Source organism: Mobula hypostoma, chromosome 6 (assembly GCF_963921235.1).
Source record: "Mobula hypostoma chromosome 6, sMobHyp1.1, whole genome shotgun sequence".
NCBI classification, from domain to species: domain Eukaryota; kingdom Metazoa; phylum Chordata; class Chondrichthyes; order Myliobatiformes; family Myliobatidae; genus Mobula; species Mobula hypostoma.
The window spans coordinates 90,787,540-90,809,608 of record NC_086102.1 but is presented as its reverse complement, the minus strand read 5'-3'; the positions used below and the strand labels follow the sequence as shown (position 1 = coordinate 90,809,608).

The 22,069-nt window shown below is 39.7% G+C and overlaps 1 protein-coding gene across 4 annotated transcripts in view; it reads left to right on the top strand.

Annotated features, from left to right (window-relative positions):
* Window positions 1-21,152, top strand: part of dgkh (diacylglycerol kinase, eta) — a 502,553-nt gene extending 481,401 nt beyond the window's left edge. For all 4 annotated transcript variants that reach the window (XM_063051189.1, XM_063051190.1, XM_063051191.1 and 1 more), the window contains one exon: window positions 10,723-21,152. In XM_063051189.1, coding sequence (XP_062907259.1) covers window positions 10,723-10,812 — 90 coding nt within the window. In that variant the 3' untranslated portion in view covers window positions 10,813-21,152. The remainder of the gene's footprint in view (window positions 1-10,722) is intronic.
* Window positions 21,153-22,069: the final 917 nt, after the last annotated feature.

Sequence of the window (22,069 nt, the reverse complement as noted above, 5' to 3'; positions counted from 1 at the left end):
TCCCACTCTCAGTCCACAAAAGAGACCGATATCAGAATCAGGTTTATCATCACTCACATGTGTCATGAAATTCATTTTTTTTTGTGGCAGCAGTACAGTGCAAAACGTAAAATTACTACGGTACTGTGCAAAAGTATTAGGCACCCTACCTATATATATATGCCTAAGGTTTTTGTGCGGTACTGTAAGAGGAGGCCAATCAGCCTACTGAGATAAGGGCAGCTCACACAATTACTTACATCCCTATGTTCCCATCAGTTTTCCCCAGATTCTATCACATACTGGAGTCAGTTTACAGTTCCTTCCGGCATCCCAATCCTTTTGGGACAAGGGAAGAAATCGAAGTACCCAGAGGAATTCTATAGGGTGAAAGCACAAACTTCTTATTGACTGAACCAAAGATCGGGATTTAACTGAGGTTGCTGGTAGAAGTCCTACTAGCTATGCCATCTCCAAGGTGGTGCCCAAGAGGGCTCATTCATTGAATGCAAGGACAAATGGTAAATTGGATTATTATTATCATAGGTACGGAGGTACAGTGTAAAACTCTGATTTGCATGGCATCCATATTGATAATTTTATTACAGCTGTGCATTGAGATAGTAGAAGGGAATGCAGAATGTAGTGTTTCATTTACAGGTCAAGTCTAGTAATGGCAGCCAGTAAGGTGTAAGGCCATATTGAAGTAGGCTGTAAGATCAAGAGCTCATCTCTTGACCATTCAGTAGTCTTATAACACCAGGATAGAAGCTGTCCTTAAGCTTAGTGATATTTGTTTTCAGGCTTTTGTATCTGCCTGATCGGAAATGTCAAGAAGAGGGTCAAGCTATTCAACTCTTCAAACTTGCTTTAACATTTAATTAGTTCATGGTTAATCTGTAATTTAACTGCAGATTGTCATTGGTACAGAAGTATATAATCCCAGTTTAGAAGTGATGTGACCTCAAGGAGTTCCAGATTCTTTATTGTAAAGAAGTGTTCCTTGAGATTTTTAAAAATTCTAATATAGTCTAGAATTGACATAATGTTTTCTTGTGTGTGACCTTTCACCATCAAAAGAAAACATTTTCTTCCATTATGCCAACAAAATGTTTTTGTCATCTTAATTTTTTCATCAGATTTGTCAGATTAAAGGTAGAAAAGCCTATGGTGATATTTGAAAAGAAGCAGTTGTGAATCCTGCAGTTAACATGCTGTGGATACTGCACGGTCCATGTGAGGTGATAGGAGCTTGGAATATAATCTATATGACCTGCACCTCAATAGACAAGCAAACACATCATTAGAGAAATTGAGAGTTTGGGTATTGAAGGCATGGAGTAGGATTCCAACAATGTGTTGGAGAGACAATTTCAGAAGTTCAAGACTAGGGGAGATTGAGCAACACACAAAATGCTGGAGGAACTCAGCAAGTCAGGTCGCATCTATGGAGGGAATAAACAGTCTACGTTTCAGGCTGATGCCCTTAATCAGGATTGGAAATGAAGGGAGCAGAAGCCAGAATATGAGGGTGGGGAGAGGGGAAGGAGTAGGTGAGAGCAGGAGAGGGGGAATGAAGTAAGAAACAGGGAGGCGATCGGTGGAAGAAGTAAATGGTGGAAGAAGGAGGAAGCTAACAGGAAAGGACGATAGACCATGTGTACTCCTCCCATCTTATTCTGGCTCATATTGAGAAGGTACCCAAGGAGCTTATGTGAATTGAGGCCAGTGGCTCAATGAATCACAGTCTCAGCCTCTTTGTGATTTAGATATGGCAAGTTCTGCATCATCAGCACCTTCAAATCAGACTACTTGAAGGTATAGCTCAGTGGAAGGAGTAACCAAATGGAACTTGTAGGAAATACCATCATGTAAATGGAGACTGACGCCATTTTTCCCCCATAACAAAAGGTTGACAAAAATAAGGAAGCAAAGGGTATGTGATCTCTGGAGTAGCATGTGTAAATAGACAATAACCAGAGGGGGAAACTATGGTCAGGACTAGGTGCCAGAAGAAGTTCCAGTTTGTAGGTCAGAGAGGTCTGGGATTGTGCCAGAAAGTGGAGTCATCAGGCTGAGGAATGGCCATGTGAATTATAAGAAGGTGAGGTAGATATGATCATGGTTGGTCATATAGATGTAATTAGTTAGATTACAAGAAGAGTTAGGGCTGGGTCATTAGTTGTTAGTGTGATTGCCAGTCAGAGGCCTTTGGTTATTGGTTGTCCATGGTGGGAGAGGCAATTGTGATTATTAGATATTGGGAGGGTGTGCTTGGAGATGTGGGATGGAGATTAGACATTGAGGAAGAGTTTGGTCAGGAATCACTTCAAGAATATTGATGTGTTCCCAGAGCTGGCTTGGGACCTGCCCGTGAGTTGGGCTTTGCAATGTTTATGGAGGGTTGTTTCTGCACAGGTGACTCATCCACCAAATACTGGTGACTGAAAATTACTGGTCCTCATATTAAATGCCACTGCACACGTCCTGGATCCTACTTACAAAAGCATGTCAGACGTGGATGACCTAAATCAAAAACAGAACACAACCTATTCTGTAAACTCACCTTTCATCAACACTTCCGTTTCCATGATAATTGGAAGTGCAATGCACAATGATGTATTGCTGCACAGTTCAGTTTCTAGGTAGATGGGATTTTACTCAGTCGTGCTTTTCAACAGTGTATGGAGTGAATTGGAGCAAGGAAGCTGGATAGGCACAGCAAAACATATTCCAATAGCCATAGTTAGTGCCTCAGAATTACACCTTGTGGATCATTATGACACTCATCTTGCATCAGACAATGCTTGAAATAGCATTTTGATAAGCAAGTCAATATGTTTCCAATGTTCAGTTGTAAAATTTAATTTTTTGTTCCAACGTTTATGCCTCTTCCTTTATAATGATAACATCTTCATCATATCAAGGTATAGATAGTATTTTTATGTCTCCACAATACACTGCTTATTAATTCAGTATCAATGTCAGGTAAAATTGTACTCTGGATTAATGCAAAATCTATCATATTACAATTAAATAGTATTTACCACTGGAAGTGAAAACTTAATAAGGCCATGTGTCTTGTAGCTGTTTCAGGGGAAGAGTTGCTGTCTGTAGCTGGTATATTCTAATTAATTTTTTCTCAGTGGTTTGGTTTCTCTGTCCATTTTGGGACACGTGCTGCTTCTGGTGAACTGCAGCTTTATTCTCATAATGTTGTTTTCCTGACTGACCAGAGGTTGGCTCCTCTGATTAAATGAGTCATCTACAAGGCAAAATCATCCAGTCTTCAGCAGAATACAGAGATATCGGTGGGGCTGAATGAACATTATCGCTATACCCCTCAATCTGTCCCGGGAAGTTGAGAATGAATGATTAGATGTTTATATTTTCACTTATAGGTCCTCCCCAGGTTTCAGCAAGGTCCCATTCCTGTGAACTACTCATAACCCGGATAATTTGCAAGGCAGAAATACGGGCACAAACTATCCTGAAGATTGTGCAGCCCCGCCGCAGCCTGTCTCCCAAAATCTTGTTTGCACGTATGAGCTGTCATACAATAAGTCAGGCATTTATGAGCTATTCCTATATTTATTGTAATGCACGTTTATAACTGTGACACTAAATCCTCAACTGTTATCCCATTAACTTTGTCTTTGCAGAGCCTTGTTAGAGTTATTATAAGACCCGAGATAAAAGAGTAATGTCAACACATGACATAGACCAATTTTATTTCTTTGAATGTAGAATAGTAGATAATCTAATTAGGGAGCTTACATCATTATTCCAGGATTTGATAAGGTAATTAGGATTTTCTTTTACTTCTGGGATCCAGACTGTTCAGGGGTGATGACAGAAAGCAGAAAGGGCAGAGAACATTTGGAATTGTCCATCCGAGGAGGTGAATTATTTGTGACTGTAACTCATAGATGTGGATCAAGTAAAGCTATTGACGTCTATAAAACAAGGGTGAAGCAAATAGAGTAGGGAGCAGCAATAATTTAACTGGGTGGCAGTGTTGGCTTAAAGAGCTGAATGGACTATCTAGTCCCCAGGTACATATCCTTACATTTACAAGTTGTATTTTTTAAAATGTGCTGCAGGCTGTCATATAGCTCTGGCTGTGGGATAATTTGTGTGAGATTGATTTGGTTTACATGCAGCTTGATGACTCTGGATACTACAGTTGCCACAGATCCCACTTAGTAATTGATTCCTTTGTGCTCCTAACCAATTCAATTCCAGTGCTGGGCCCGCAAGGTTACACCACACAGAAACTAGGAATCCCCACTGACTTTCATTCTTTTGAAACTAAAGTCTTCACTAATACCAAGCACAACAGTTGGCCTGTCCTTCCAGCTGAGCAAATACTCAGAGTTCTGTAAAGTCAGTCTAGACTCCATGGATAGGAAATTAACGAGGAGCACGGATGTTTCTTTAGATTTGGAATGAGATTCAAACATATCTCATGTTAAATAGTTTACTAATTTTTTTAGGTTCACAATTGTGTTTAATTTGTGTGGGAAAGCTATTTTCAGGAGTTAATGGATTTGTCTGTCTGTTAGATATTTCCCTGTTCTCTGAGCTAGCCTGAGATAGAGTTCCATACTGAGTCTAGTTTGGCATATTCCCAGCACATGACAGATACTGAATGGGACTGGAAATTGGGCTGGAATTTGTTTTTAAAAATGGCGTACTGAACATGCTGCAATTAGTACACAAATTGTTTATCAGCTTGTAAGGAGGAAGAGGACTTGCATGAATTACTTATTGACTGCCAACATGCACTATTCACATAACAAAGAAAACATGTTGCCCTCAGTCTCTTGAAGCATTTCAATTATAATTGCTCAATTAATTTGACACAGAAGGTTAATTTGACTTGATAAGAGCTTCCATACTATTCCACAGTAATAATTGGTAATGACTCAAATCAATCTGTCACTTAGAAAGAAAACACTTAAAAATGGGAAGTATTATTCCTTTGTTAGTGATTTGTTGATGCTAAAGATTGCATATTTAATAGTTATCTATATTTTTACATCTTTTTGTCTCTTTGTTTTCTCTTTACCACACTTCTCTTTATGATTTTACTCTAACTCGACTTTTTCCTTTGAAGCCATGGATGCCTTGAATGCTATTGGTTAAGAAGATAGAGAGTTGGTCCTGCCATTCAGTGATGCCCATTCACTATGAGCTAATAACAAACCCATACATTCAGAAAATGCTGGAAACACTCTGCTGAGGCGGCAACTGTGGAAGGGAAATGATGAATATTTTAGGTTGGAGGTGTTTAATCAGAACTAGGAAAGTGAGAAAATGTTTTTTATGGGGTTGGTGGGGGGGTGGTAATAGGTGTGGATAAGACAAAAAGGATATCTGAAAGGGTAAGGCCATAGCTGTTGTGGGGTAGAGAGACAGCATTTGAACAAAGGCATATAAAATCTGTTCAGTGAGCGTGAGAGCACAAACAAAGGAATGTAAAGGCAGCAAAATGCAGAGTAGTAGAATGTAGCCAGTAAATCAGGCATGCTAGTACATAGTGAATCCATGAGTCAACATCGCAGATGAACCAGTGAACCTTGAGGCAGATGGAGGAAGCAAGTCATTTGAAGTCAAATTCTATAGAGTCCAGAAGTCTGTACCATTCTCGTATCAAGGGGGAGCTGTTCTATATCACAAACAAGAGGAAATCTGCAGATGCTGGAAATCCAAGCAACACACACAAAGTGCTGGAGGAACTTAGCAGGCCAGGCAGTGTCTATGGAAAAAAGTACTCTCGACGTTTTGGGCTGAGATCCCTCGGCAGGACTGATATCTTCTTGTGTTGCATCTCATGACAGTACTAGAGGCCACCGACAGATGTCAGAGTGGGATGGGGGACTAAAGAGGCAGGCAATAGGATGTACAGGATGTCTGCTGAGTAATTGCCCAGTCTGTGTTTGATTTCTCCTATGCAGGGGAATTGGTGGACACAGAAGAGCAAACTCGAGAGTCAAAAAGGAGCGTTCCTAGTCAGAATGGTGAAGGGAGGCGGGGGAGATGCATTTTCTTGTAGGAATCTGTTGAATGTGGCTGAAATTGTGATGGATGATGGTTTGAATGTGCAAGCTGATGGGTCAGAACGTGAGAACCAGGGGTATTGCATCTTTGTTCTAGGAGAGTGAGAGAAAACGTATGAGAAATAGGTGAGCTGTGGTAAAGAGACCTGCCATAATAGTCAAGGGGAGCCACAAATTTATTGCCTCATCTTTAAATAGTTTAAACAGTCCAACCACCACAACTCCCTGAGGTGGAGGGTTGTGGAGATTCACACTGTGCAAGGGGACATTTCTACATAAGTCAGTTATAAGTAATCTCCCCTTTGTCTAGTGGAAACGTCTTAACTTCTGCTCCGGATTCCAGCATTTGCAGTATCTCGCGTCAACATCTACCAAGTCGTACCCTATGGGGATTTTAAATTTTTCAATAGGGTCACCCCTTGTTCTTCTAAACTCCAAAGAATGCAGACCCAACTACTTTGCCTTCCTTTGATAGGACAATCCACTCTTCCCGGTAATTATTCTTTGGATAGCCTCCAAAATGCTACATCCCTTCTTACCTAAGGGGACCAAAATAGTGTGCAATACTCCAGGTGTGTTCTCACCACCTTGTACAAGTATAATAGGACTTAACCTATTTCTAAACTCCAAACCCTTTGCACTAAAGGCCAATATGCCATTTGCCTACTTAACGGCTTGTTGCACCTGCCAGCTAACTTTTTGTGGTTTCTACATAAGAACACGTGGATCCTTCTGTACTTCACCCAATTGCAGCCTATCTTCATTCAGATAATATCCACTGTTTGATTTCTCTTATTGAAGTTCATGACCTCACACTGAACTGCTCTTGCCAGGTCGTTACCCACTCACTCAATCTGTTGCAGGATCACAATGTTCTTATTACTAAATGCCCTGCTACCTATTTTCAAACTTGGATACCTTGTGCTCCCCTTGCCAAGTCACTTATATAAGTAGTAAATAATTGAAAGGCAAGATTCAATCCATGGGGTACTCCTCTTTCTACATCTTTGCAACCCTGAAAAAAAACATTCTGAACCTCTTGCCCATCCTCTGGGTCCCCCACTTGTCTTTCTTCCCGGACCTCCTGTCCCATGATCCTCTCGTATCCCCTTTTGCCTATCACCTGTCCAGCTCTTGGCTCCATCCCGCCCCCTGCTGTCTTCTCCTATCATTTTGCATCTCCCCCCGCCCCTCCAACTTTCAAATCCCTTACTCACTCTTCCTTCAGTTAGTCCTGACAAAGGGTCTCGGCCTGAAACGTCGACTGTACCTCTTCCTAGAGATGCTGCCTGGCCTGCTGTGTTCACCAGCAACTTTGATGTGTGTTGCTTGAATTTCCAGCATCTGCAGAATTCCTGTTGTTTGCGTTTAAATTTACTTCAACTGCTATCTAGGTGTGATAACCAGTTTTCAACCCATGTTACACCTAACAACAAATCTGCCAAACCCGGAGGAAACTCAAGCAAAGGATTATCTCAGTGCTGTCTCTGTGTGGGTTCAATATAAGTTGGATAGGTCCTCCAGCTCATCAAGGCTTGTGTGGGCTGAGTAAATTGACACTGGTATTTCAGCTTATGAAGGATGTACTAAAAGTGCAGTTTCAGGTTTCTGTTTACAGTAGAATATAAATATTGTACTTATTTTTGTACCGATTTTTTGCTTGACAGTATCCAGAAAGTTGCTAGCATCACAGGATGCAATGTTCATGTGTTCCTTTGGTGACAATGTTTTTTGTCTGTTTTTCATGTCGTAACTTTACTGAGTACTTTGTGCCATTGCAAACATTCAGCAGTCAGTTGAGATTGTATTTACCCAGAAACCTCAACTGGGTTTAAACTCCGTAACGAAAAAGAAGCTGGACAGCATTCTTTCTTGTGTGCTTGTACCATGTACTGCGCCCAGTGACTTCTCATCAAGATCCTCACCAACAGTTAAAGTAAAAGCTATATCTTCCACCTAAGTATAGTTTCACATGATTGAAAGGAAAGTCAAAATCGTCCTCTGCTCAGCATCCAAACTCTGATTCCACTTCCTGCATACCCTCTTGGTAACAAAAGGGCTTTTGAATCAACAAGTATTGCGTTTGACACACTCCAGTGACTTAAATGCAGAAGACTAATTGCAGCAATGACAAAGTGCTGTACTATTAAAGATACTGTTTATAAAATCAATGCTTGACCTGATCTTTGGGTGAAAAATTAACTGCAATAATGTTAGATTATGAAATTATGAGGACACGCTCCTCTTTTATTGTCATTTAGTAATGCATGCATTAAGAAATGTTACAATGTTCCTCCAGAATGATATCACAGAAACACAAGACAAACCAAGACTAAAAAAACTGACAAAAACCACATAATTATAACATATAGTTACAACGGTGCAAAGCAGTACCGTAATTTGATGAAGAACAGACTATGGGCACAGTAAAGAAAAAAGTCTCAAAGTCTCTCGAAAGTCCCATCATCTCACGCAGGCGGTGGAAGGAAGAGAAACCATCTTCCTGCCGTGAGCTTCCAGCGCTGCAAACTTGCCGATGCAGCACCCAGGAAGCACCTGACCACAGCTGACTCTTGAGTCTGTCCGAAAACTTCGAGCCTCCGACCAGCCCTCCGACACTGAGCACCGAGCACCATCTCTGCCGAGTGCTTTGACCCCGGCCCTGGCAACAGACAATAGGCAAAGCCGAGGATTTGGGGCCTTCCCCTCCGGAGATTCTCGATCGCACAGTAGCAGCGGGAGCGAAGCAGGCATTTCAGAAGTTTCTCCAGATGTTCCTCCGTGCTTCTCACATCTGTCTCCATCAAATCAGGATTGTGCACGGCCCCTACATAACAAATACGATATCATTTCGGAGCAGCTGCGTGCACTACGTCACGCCGCCATCATCTCCTCCCCAAATAGAGCGTGTTTTACTATTAAAGATACTGTTTATAAAATCAATGTCTGACCTGATCTTTGGGTGGACGTAAAGGAGCTCTGTGATATTATTTAGAAGAAGAGCACTTCCCTCAGATGCCTGGCTACAATATTTATCTCAGCCTAAAGAAGATTGTCTGGTCTATAGCAAATTATTGCTTGTGGGAGTTTGCTGTGCACACCTTCTCTGCTGCATTTCCTAAATCACGACAGTAATTCTTTTTCAAATGTGAAAGTGGATCTAGAAATACGTTCAACCTTTCCTCCTCTCTAGGTTCTGATAGTGGTAGAGTTAATCACTTCATCATGTACCTAAAGTCAATTGTAAATATGCATGTCAGCTGACTAAAGATCCCAAGCTCAGTATTTTGTGCCTCCTGAGGGAGTGGGGAATTCTGGAGCATCCTGGATTTAAAGTTCTTGGAAAGCATCCAATAGGTCTACAGCAGATGCAATCTCACTGGCTCTCCACCTAGCCTTGGATCACCTGGACAATAACAATACCTATATCAGGCTGCTGTTTATTGATTACAGTTCATCATACCCTCAGTACGAATTAACAAACTCTGGAACTTGGGCCTGTATACTTCCCTGTGCATCTGGGTCCTTGACTTCCTCAATGGGAGACCACAGTCAGTGCAGATCGGAAATAACATCTCCTCCAGGCTGACAGTCAACACAGTCGCATTTCAAGGATGCCTGCTTAGCTCACTCGCTCTGCTTTCTCTACATCCACCACCATGTAGCTAGGCACAACTCAGATGACACCTATCAATTTGCCGTTGACACAACTATTGTTGGCAGAATTCTAGATGGTGATGAGGAAGCGTACAGGAGTGAGACAGATCAGCTGGTTGAGTAGTGTCACAACAACCTTACACTCAATGTCAGTAAGACTAAGGAATTGATTACGGACTTCAGAAAGAGGAAGTCAAAGAAACACATAACGGGCCTCAGTGAGGAATCAGCAATGGAAAGGGTGAGCAGTTTCAAGTTGCTGGGTGTCAGCATCTCTGAAGATCTATCCTGGGGCCAATATATTGTTGCAATTACAAAGAAGGCATGACAGCAGCTATGTTTCATTGGGAGTTTGAGGAGACTTGGTATGTCACCAAAGAGTCGTACAAATTTCTACAGATGTACTATGAAGAGCATATTAACTAGTTGCATCACTGTCTGGTATGGAGGGGCCACCGCACAGAATCAGAAAAAACTGCAGGAAGTTGAAAACTCAGTCAGTCCCGTCATGGGTATTAGCCTCCCCAGCACTGAGGACATCTTCAAAAAGGTGGCGTCCATCATTAAGGACCCTCATCTCCCAGGACATGCCCTTTTCTCATTGCTGCCATCAGGGAAGAGGTACAAGAGATTGAATGCACACTTTCAACATTTTAGGACCAGCTTCTTCCCCTCTGCCATCAGATTTCTGAATGGACATTGACCCATGTACATTACCTCACGATTTTTAAAAATTTTGCTCTCTTTTTGCACTATGAATTTAAATTTTCATATATACACACACACTCATTCATTTGTATATACACCTTACTGTAATTTATGGTTTTTATTATTATGCATTGCTATGTACTATTGCCGCATAACAACACGCTTCATGACATATGCCAGTGATATTAAACCAGATTCTGATTCTAAATACCACTTTATCACTGCTGTCTGGCTTGAGTTTGTCATGGAGTTGCTCAAGAGCGAATACACTTTAACAAAGCCATGATGCTAATGAGTTTATTACTTTTTTTTTCAGGATCTGGGGATAACGAAAGTGGGCCACATGAAGCGAATTCTCCAGGGAATTAAGGATCTTGGCAAAAACACTTCCATGCCAGAAGTGTAGCTATTCTGGTGCTATCTCAGAAAATAGTGGAGTGCTGTCTGGACTTCCCTAAGAGGTCTCACAATCATATTATGTTTTGCAAGATTTCCGCTCCGCAGGATTTGTGATCTCGCAGCCATCACTGCGTGCAATGTTCAGGTGTTTGCTTCAATTAATGTGTTCTTTTCTAAACTTAAACTGTTGTGAGTTTTGCTGAGGGTTGTGTGCTAATGCAATGAATCCTCAACATCGACAAGTCCTAATATGCATTGGTAAACTTGAGTTTACAATGAACTGCATAACCCTCCTGGAAACAAGGATGCTGCAAAATGGTAAATACAGGTGCAAAATATTTCAGGACTTCCTTCTGCGAGGGCCGTAGATCCAAAAACGGCTTGTTTTTTCACATTACATATCAATTTAACGCAGACAATTGTCTATATTGCTTTAGAAGGCAGAATTGATTTGTATCCTATATGTTTTTTTTGGAGTGGACTCATAATCAGTGTTTCTTGACCCGTGAATATGGTGTATGGAACATATCACTTGATGGCCAAGGTGTCTAATTTAGACGACTGAAGTAGGAAAGACATGCAGTTCAGCATGCATGTAGATTCTCCCGCATGGTGTGCCTGCTTGAACTCTCACTATAGGATTGCATGATATATGCCTAATGCTTTTTAAAAGAGAAACACTTGAACAAGTTTTATATTTGTTTAATAGTTCGTAACTTATTACTACTGATGTGTTTGTTAATGAAAAGTTATTTCTGCTGCTCTGTGTTAAACTTTGCATGAGCACATTTCTTTGACAAGGACTGGTTCACAGGAGTTATGCCACCTTATCCAGAAAGTGGCAATCAATGCGCCTTCTTGTTTGAGGGGAATTTAGTGGCTGTATGATTAATGATGAACAGGAATAGTAGTGATAGGGCAAGACCTATCTGGAGTGTCTCCGTGATGGTATGAGTGAGAGTACAAGTTCACTGGCAATGCATGATTTTGGAATATCATGGGCATGAAAAGGAATTATTGCATTTCTGGCCATGACAGCCATACAGGCTCCCAAGAGCACTTGAGTTGTCCCTCATTGCCAACAAGTAACATCTTCTTAAACATGAATTCTCTGTGAACCTCTGCTAAATGATTATTTGGAGACCTGATTCAACCTATGTAAATTTGTGCAATCGGAATTCCACAGCATGGAAGGTGACTATTCATATCTGTCTACCTCTCTGACAGAACTATCCAATTGGTTCGACTTGCCCAATTTTTTTTCTTTTTGACATCAATATTCAACTGCCATTTTTAAAGTTCCTATTGTATCCACATTTTCTGCCCTATCAGTCAGAATATTGTTAAATCAGATTTGTCTTAGTTTAAAAAGAGAAAATTCTTTCATCTTCCCCCTCTTTGTCAAGTATCTTAAATTGGAAATCTTAAGGATATTTTAGGTGTGTTTAATCTTCCTACCAGATTTTCATTATCATTGGTCTTGTTATCCCTGTAATTTTCAAATTTCTTTAATATGTTCTCAAATTCTGACTATTGCCTAAGCTCTGATCTCGAATGAGCCCACACTTCTTCCTGGTTAGTATTAGGAGGCTGAACCCATTGATTCCATCAAACAGCTTGGCTGCCGTCACCAGAAGAATAAAATTCTCTGTAACACTTGTAATTCTCTGTAATTCTCTTATTAGGGTAGAGAGCTTTTGATCTTCCATCACAAAGACCACCAGTTTACGTCCCTAAATTAGAAGACTATAAGACATAGCAGCAGAATTAGGCCATTTTGGCCCATTGATTCCTCTGCCATTCCATCATGGCTGATTTATTATCCTTCTCAATCACATTCTCCTGCCTTCTCCCCATAACCTTTGACACCTTATTAATTAAGAACCTCCACTTTAAATACACATAATGACTTGGCCTCTCACAGCCATCTGTGGCAATGAATTCCATAGATTCACCACCCTTTGGCTAAAGAAATTCTTCCTCTAAAGGGATGTTCTTCTATTCTGGGGCTGTGCCCTCTGGTCCTAGACTCACCCACTATAAGAAACACCCTCTCTGCATCCGTTCTTTCTAGGTTTTTCAATGTTTGATAGGTTTCAATGAGATACCCCGACCCTCCTCAACCCCATTCTGAGTACAGGGTCAGAACCTTCAAACGTTTCTCATACATTAACCCTTTCATTCCCAGGATCATTCTTGTGAACCTCCTCTGGACTCTCCAATGCTGACACATCCTCTCTTAGATAAGGGACCCAGAAATACTCAAAATATTCCAAGTGCAGTTTGACCAATGCCTTATAAAGCCTTATATGTCAAATGCCAACTCCTCTCCAGTTCAGGTTCATCATTCACTAAAAACCTCTTGATACAAGCCTTCCAAGTGGTCTCCAGAATAGTAGCCTGTATCCTATTCTACACTACATTTTACCTTCCTGTTGCTCATCAAACATTTAAAGTTCCCATCCTTTAATACCTTCACTTCTCCCTATTTCTGTAACATCCTTTGTCAATAAAATGCACTACGAATTCCACTGATTCATACTTCCAGTGTGTCCTTCCACACCTCCCTTTGCTCCATCATGAGCAATGTACCTGCAACAGTTCTGACAAAGGTCATCATCAACCTGAAACAATAACTCTGTTTCTTTCCCCACAGATACCACCCGACCTTCTGAGTATTTATAGTGTTTTCTGTTTTTGGTTTAGATTTTCAGCACTTGCAGTTTTACTTTCAGCAGTCAAGGATTGGTCCCTCAAATTGCCTTACCGAATCCCTCTATTTCTCTTTTTATAATATTTGTACTACAACTCTATTCCAAGACTATGCCTCCGAAAAATATACATTTGTTCTAAGCATCAGGTTTAATCTTATGTTGTCCCTATAGGACGTACATGTGTTTTGCACATTAATGACAGTAGTTTAGTCCATTATTCACATTTCTACTAATGTGCAATGAGGTCATCTTGCAATAATGGCTTGGGAAGTTCTTTACCAGGAAGGGCAGAACTGAAAATGTGCCCTGTTGGTTTAGAGACACTACATGGATCCAAGAAAGCAAGACTTTGATTTTCTAATGTGAACCAAATTGTAGAGTGGAATATGGGTTTTTCAACAAGAATAGCAAATCCTCATTATTATATTAATTAATCTTCTTACAAAGCTTGATTGTATAGAACTTTAACATATAAAATGTATTGACCTACATCACCATATTTAATGAGATGTACTGCCCTCTTTGATAGATGTTATAGAAAATTTATATAGAAAGGACAATGGGAAGCTGAAGCCAGATGAATGTTGGTCTTAATATTGAATAATTTATACTCACCCATGTTCAAAATCTCTTCCCCGTGACTGAATTCTAAACACTTTATGCTCATTCTGTAAATTAGTTCCTTTTTGCAGGTGTCCCTTACACTAGTAGACAAAAGATTTTATTCTAGTCTCAAAATATATCATGCAAAGCATACAGCTGAATCAATTTCAGTTGTTCAGCCCTTTTCCAGACTCAGATCCTATTCAAAGACCATCTCTTGTTCCTTGTGTTCTTTACCACTAGAAGGTCACTTGATTAGACAGAGCTTGAACCATTATAAGGGTATCCATCCTCATTGGCAACTGGGCACTAACAGTCAAAGTTGTGGTCATGAAATATTAGTTGTATATCTACTGAAACTTAAACTTACAAGAGCGATAGAACCTTGGCTTTCCTCAGGGCAGAGATTGGGAGGAGGTGGGCAAAAGTCATGTTTCCGCTGTTATAATCAGCTTCAAGAACTCAGAGTCATGAAAGAGAGAATAGACATTTTGCAATCTAAACGTGCTGGAAGTACTCATGTTTATAGATCGAATAAGGACAAGTTAGGGATCACTGTAGTCTGAAAATCTGCCAGCATTGAAATTGATGCTTGCTGTGAGCTCAGTGTTTGTCAGTATTATTGATGAAACTTGATCTGATTATCCTCCCTAAAAAAAACTGAAGGAAAAGGAAACCCAGTAGAATATACAGTTATTGAAAGGAGGCAACAAACCCGAGCAACATAATACTGTTGGGATTTTAATTGATAGCAGTTTCTACACTTCAGTGGGAAATCTAGCTGTTGCTGTTGGCAGTTTGCTATAGACTGTAATCTGCATTCTGACGCTGGAGCTAGGTGTGGTGTGGAAACACAATCCTGCTCCAAATGCCTTGTACTTGCACTCACTGAGGAGCCTTGAACTGGATGAGAAAAGGTGCCACTTGGCACTTGAATGGAAGGAAATCAGAGCGCCTCAGGTCTGTTATTTAATAGAAAAATAAGAATTTTAGCCACTCTTGGTTTAAGTTTATTCTTTTCAATCTTTCTAAACATGTTTAGATCTCGTGGTCTATTTATACTAACTTTGGAGTATTTATCTGATGTTGAGTATTAGTGTTTTGGAGTATTTCAGCTTTTTTTTAGGTATCTTCTGCGGTTTTAAGTTTTCAAATGATTTTGAAATCCCTGAGACTTTCAGAAACACTCAGTTTTTAAAATGGTTTGATGGGGCTAGAACAAAGATTTCAACTTTGCTGATTCTTAGGGGCCATTTGGAGGCAAGGTTCATTTTGACCATCAACATTTATCCCACTACAGTACACAAGCTCCTTCTGCACAAAGTCTTGTCACCAAGCGTTCCACTTAATGGTTTCTGGACGTTTCTGCGGCAAAGAAGTTGTGCAGAAATCCATGTGCAAAGGGATATTTTCAGAGCATTAGGTATTGAGTTAAGTAGGGTGAAGACTGGAATATGCTTGGACCATATCTGTGAGAAGCGTTTACCTTTCAAAGAAAAGTATTGGATTTCATCTTGTGTGAACATGTGGTCAAATCTCAGTACCAGTGTTGAATCTCATCCAATCCTCCATCAAATAGATGGCATATAGCACCTGTGGATAGTGTAGAGTAGTGCATAATTCAGCACTCTAACACCAACCTTAATATTGCTGGACAGAGAAAACAAAACATGACACCATTTGCCCCCTCCTCAGAATTTCACCAGCTCATTTATTAACAAGAAATCTCAAGCTTTTGCATCTCCTAGATGCAGTAAATCCCACCCGACTAACCAAACTACTGTCGACGATACCTTGTGTAGGCAAAGAAACATGGCAATGTCAGAATCTGGAGCCAAAATCCCTTGCGAGCATATCATTTACAAATTGCCATGCCAAAGAAAAATGTAAATGTGGTAAGAACAGTGTGCCAAACAAACAGTGGGACCTACTATCCCATCTACTTTTGCCATCAAGACTTTAGTCATTACCAAATCCAGTTATCACAAAATTTGCATCTCTTTCAAGGATTTCCCTAGATTTCATCCAATGGCTAATGTAATATTTACACATGGGGAAAAAAGGAGTTCAGAATATCTGCACACTTCAGCAACAAACAATCCCTGTCATACTGTTATACTGTGAGTGTTTCTATAAACTGATTGAACAGCACTCCAAGTGGTTCCTATTCAGCCCTGATAAAGACGGGTGTGGTTGAATTGCAAATAATGCTTGTAGGGGAAAAAGCAATCATTTGGTCCATTGGAATGCATCAAAATTTACTTGATAGAGGGCAAGAATAAGAATGGAAATAAAGGCTCCTGCTGCAGTCTTCCAATTATCCTAGTGTGAAAGTAGTGCCAGAGAGCAAGACCATTACAACCCCCAGCACTGCATTAATATTGTTCAAAACAAGGAGGGAGAGATGAACTATGGGCCTATTAGTCTTAACACTGGTGATGGGAAATTTCAAAAAGTATAATCCAGGATAAAATTAATTTTTGCTGATAAAGTGCTGATAAATATGACAAACAATTGCAATCTTCAGTGAAATAGCAGAGTAAGTTAATGAATTAATACATTAACTTAATGTAAGTTAATGTGTATGTGGGCTTTCAGAATGCACCTCATAAAGTATTTTACGATAGATTTGTAGGTGAAATTGAAGGAGCTATGACTAAAAGTTACAGTATATAATTGTCTAAAAGGAGAGAACAATTTTGTTGATGGGCTTTCTGTAACAGTGTATAGCCCTTGAGCTGATACAGAACGCACTGTATGTTTTGATCTAGATTTGTGTATAAAAGGAATTTTTTCAAAATTTACAGTTGATATTAAAATAGGAAATACTGTAAATGGTTGCTGCCAATCATATTATCATCAAACAATAATCCAGACAAAAGTAATTAGATAGTGGCAGATTTGAGGACAAATTCTGGGAAATTATCAGATATTCAATGGTAGTTAGTGTTGAGAAGTTCAGGGAGAAGAGTCAGCATAATGTGGAGTTCTCTGCCACAGGAAACAGCTGAGGCCAGTTCATTGGCTATATTTAAGAGGGAATTGGATATGGCCCTTGTGGCTAAAGGGATCAGGGGGTATGGAGAGAAGGCAGGTACAGGGTTCTGAGTTGGATGATCAGCCATGATCGTACTGAATGGCGGTGCAGGCTCGAAGGGCCGAATGGCCTACTCCTGCACCTATTTTCTATGTTTCTATAATGGAAATTACATTTTAAAAGGGTGCAGGAACAGAGTGGAGAGGTGCATACACTTAGATCTTTGAAGTTGGCTACTGATATGGGATCATTACCTTGATAAATATATGAATAAGGAACAAAAGAAAAGATTATGGCAAATAGAAATCCTTCCATGAGATTCAGCTGAAATATTACTTTCAATTCTAGACACCTAAAAATTGCTAAAATAGCACCATGATTGTGATTAAAATGTGATTTACCCAAGAGTTTGATGGGATAGGTAAGGAGCAATGTTTCTACTAACAAGGAGACTGGGATCAATAACCAATGGGCACTTTTGAAAAAGTGGGACTACTTGGTTAGCCACTTGAGGGAGCCTTAGTAAGCACAGTTGGGCAATCAGAAATAACGTTCCTCCATGCTGTAAAGTTGTACAAAGCTGGACTCTGAAATGGAACTCTATTTTGTGTGTGCAGTGGAGATAGTGGACACCACACATTATCCTTCTATTGCTTTCTACGTTTCAAATAAAGCTGCAGACCCACTTGAAAGAAATAGTTGATGTCTCCATTTAAGGCAGGAGTTTTACTTTAACCATTTGCTCTGTTGGAATATTTTGATGTTCTGCTACTAGCACCATGTGACAAGTAAAAATAGTGAATTTGATGTGAGAGTAAGTCCTTGTATCATTCATGAGAAAGGAAAGCAATTTAACACATTTTATGACCTCAAGGTGTCCCAAAGTGCTTTAAGATCATACAAAAACGTATAGAGGTCCAGCTACTGTTGAAATGTGGTAGCCAATTTATGCAATAGTATAGTCATATAATTATCTAGTTGGAAGATAACTATTGGCTAAATCACCCTCAGATGTTGCTGTGGGATTTAACAATCACCCGAGATAGGAGATAAAGCTTCCATTTAATGTCCCACCTGAAAGCATCTTTAATGGAACACCATTTCTTTGGTTCTGCACTGACAATAGCAATTGAGATTATCTGCTTTTAACTCCGGAGTGAGACTTGAATGAAAACCTTCTGTTTCAGAGGCAATCAAAGCCTAACTATCTGCTATCTGATCCACAGTACCTGTGCACCCTGGGGTAAAGGATAAAATATTGTACAGTTCTGGTTAATGTTTTAAACTGAGTAGGATCTCAAACATTAGTGCTGCTCAGTTTTTTTTTAAATGAATCACCTGATTGATCCACATAGTATCCTGCTGCTAGCAAGGTTGTCTTTCCAAAACACGTTGCTGAAAAGGATGGACTGTTAGAAAGTTTGTTGCACCAGAAGGGATTAGTATCTGACATTGTAATCCTTGGAATTTATTTGATGAGTGTTTACAGCATTGATCCATCGTTACAACATTAAAAGGTGTAGCTCAGGGGATTAGAAATAAGATAACGTGAAACAGTAGGTGGTATATTAATAAAAGAAGCACAATTATAATTAATCCTAAATGTACACCATTTCAACCCCAACTCTCCAGGAACCTGGATCAAACGCTATGACCCCAGACTGTCTGAGATTACTTTTTCCAGGCTGAACTGGACATGGGAGAGCCAGGCTATTATGGTACTGAGTGGGAATGTATATTGAAGTGTAACTTGCTGCTGAACACATGGAGGAGACCCATGGAGAATATGGACCCTAAATCTTTTGAACCCCAATCTACCTGGTCCAGATACTATGTATTCATAATATAGCAACACATTCATAACTAAATTCCGAGAAATAAACAGACATTTCTGTGCCCAGCTTTGCTTGGGTCAGAAGCAGATAACTGCACTGAATTTTCATACCACACAGCAAGAAACTGTACCCAGACGGTTCTCCATCAAATTTGCACTTATCTACGTCAATAAAAAAACGATCTTTTTACTATTCTATGCAGTCATTTTGAAAAATGAAGCCTTATTACTAGCAGTTTTTACCTGACTCCCAAAGGTCAAAATAACAACTTTTTTGCTCCCTCAGGAAGAGAAATGAAAAGCAACAATAAGATGATCCTTTATGTCCTTTTACTTTAATTAAAGTCAGCTTTCCCAGCCACTGTCCCGAGTCTCTGCTGTAAAGGTTGTTCAGTACACAGGAACTGAGAATGCCAAACAAAACCTATCTTAGGATGCACATCAAAAATGACAGGGAAGACTATGTCATAAGAAATCTATTATGTACTGGGAACAAACTCAAGTTTATATTTATTCGGCAGGGCAGAGACAGTTTTTTTTAAAGCCAGCAGTGGCCAGTCACTTCTTGAATTTACCTGAAGTGGGAAATGATTGACACAGCTGCTTTTTCACAATGTGTTTACAAGCAAAATGTGCATGTAAAGTCAAAAGTTTTGCTTATGATCTTCGATGGGCTACGTTGCACTAATACAACTTACCACTGTAATAAGTAAACGTACCTCGAGTATTTTCCTTCTGCCTAGGATGTATTTTATATGGTTTGGACTCTCCATTCTTAGTGCAGCCTCCCGTGATATTTGTAAATATATTAAATTGTGCTGGTATTCGTGGTAGTGAAGCATTAAAAAATTGTGATTTTGTTATTTTTTACAAACTGCTTTCTAGTTCTATTTATGGTTGTCTTTAAATGAAAATTTATAATCTATATTGGTGTTGCTAAATCATTACTTTCTTCGCAGCAAAAGCAGTGCTATACTTCCAAGCCTCGCCTTATCAAGAGGCTGTTTTATACATTCCTGAACAATATTTTCTTATCCTGTCAGTGATTATTAAGGCATGAAATAGGGTGTTTAGAATTTTCAGAGGCAGTTGCACATTTCTAACATAAAGAGAAAGGACAAGCCTGTGGTACTGAGAGAAAACATGGTAACAAATGTGTACCACGTTATTTGGACAACTTGTAAACCACAGCTTCATTGAGCAGCCTGTGCTCTCAGTTTCTGTCCTAATCAATATGTTAGTTAAGTTTATTACTTGATAGGAAGTTTATGCAAATGTTATATAATTCCCACATCAACTGTATACAACATTTTATTTTGCTTTGATTAGTACTACCTTCTCTCCTTGGCTCAGCCAACCCATATCAAACTTTCTAAACTGGCACTGACCCTCCTGTAAGAAAGGGTACTCTCCACATCAGGACAAGCAGAATATAGCCTGTGAATTGATTAGTGGCTTTCCATACAGGCTGTTAAACATGGTGATGGATTTTTACACAAAATCAGGGCGGCTCATATCACCAAGGTAAATCCTTTGTGTGAATTGTTCCTGTCAGTTTCTTGATTGGTATGTTTGGCTTCTTGCTATTTTTCTTTATTTTCCTCAAAGATAACATTGTCAAAGCCAGATATTGAACAGAGAGATGGTGATGCTGAACTTGTGGACTAATTCTGCTTTGGAAACAATTAAAGCTTTAAACTGCCCAATACCCTTCCAGTGTCATTTAAAAGCCAACCTATAGGCAACAATTTGTCTTCATGTAAGGCAAAAGTGAAATGTCTTTGTTTACATACTGTTTACAACAGCACAGTTTTATTTTTAATAAACAAAATTTGGAGTATTTATTGCGTACTGTTTGGGGAACTAAAGATGTTTATGTAATTCACCCTTTGAATATAATGTTACATTTACATATAGATATTTGGGTGATTTATTTATGTAGTTGGTAACTTTATGACTACTAGAATAGATTTTGTTTTCTGTGCCTTTTATGTTTAAATGCATGGTTGAATATTTATTATTTAGGAGGTTACTCAGATGTGTATTTTTATATATTGCTGGAATTGGTGGTTCATTTTTGTTGTACATTACAAATCTGCCTTACAGAAAGGCAGTCTGTTAAGCTCTTCCTAACATTACTCAATAAATTCAAATGCATCCTCTGCTCAAAGTGTCCATTTATATTCATGGGGTTTTTGTCTGCTGGGTGACACAGTATGTTAAGGACTGAGATAGATTTTCAGACCACACAGGGATCAAGAGATATGGAGATTGATTACAAAACTGAAGTTGAGGCCAAAGATGAACAACAATATTGCTGAATGGGAGAAATGCCTATTCTCATTTCCTGTGTTCTTATCATCCAGGGGCGCCACAGTAATGTAGCAGTTAGCACAACACTATTACAGCTTGGGGTGTCGGAGTTCAGTACCAGTGTCCTCTCCAAGGTGTTTGTACAACCTCCCCGTGGAATGCGTGGGTTTCCTCCCACACTCCAAAGACATACCGAGTAGTAGGTTAATTGGTCATTGTAAATTGTCCCGTCATTAGGCTTGGGTCAGATTGGTGGGTGATCAGCGGCACGGCTCGAAGGGCCTGTTCCACACTGTATTTCTAAAATAAAATAGAATAAAATACAGTGTCTTGAAAAAGTGCTCAACCCTAACCCTTTGTTCACATAAATGAGTATACCGACCAGGGATTTTGATCAATTTAACTGACAATTTTTAATTCGTGAATCACCTGCTCCTTTCCTCCCAGAAGAGCCCAAAAAAAAACCCAGGAAATTGTAAAGCATGAAAAAGTAAAAATTCAAAAACAAAAACGTCAGCAGTTCGAAGTATTCATTCCCCATTGCTCAGTACTTAGCTGAACCACCTCTCACAGCTATTACAGTCAGTAGTCTTTCTGCATAAGTCTCTATTGGCTTTGCATAATGTGATAGAGCAAGATTTGCCTGTTCCTCCTTACAAAATTGTTCAAGCTGTGCCAGGTTAGTTGGGGGGCAGTGGTGGACAGCAATCTAGAGATGTTTGATCGGGTTAGGTTCAGGACTGTGATTAGGCCATTCAAGGAT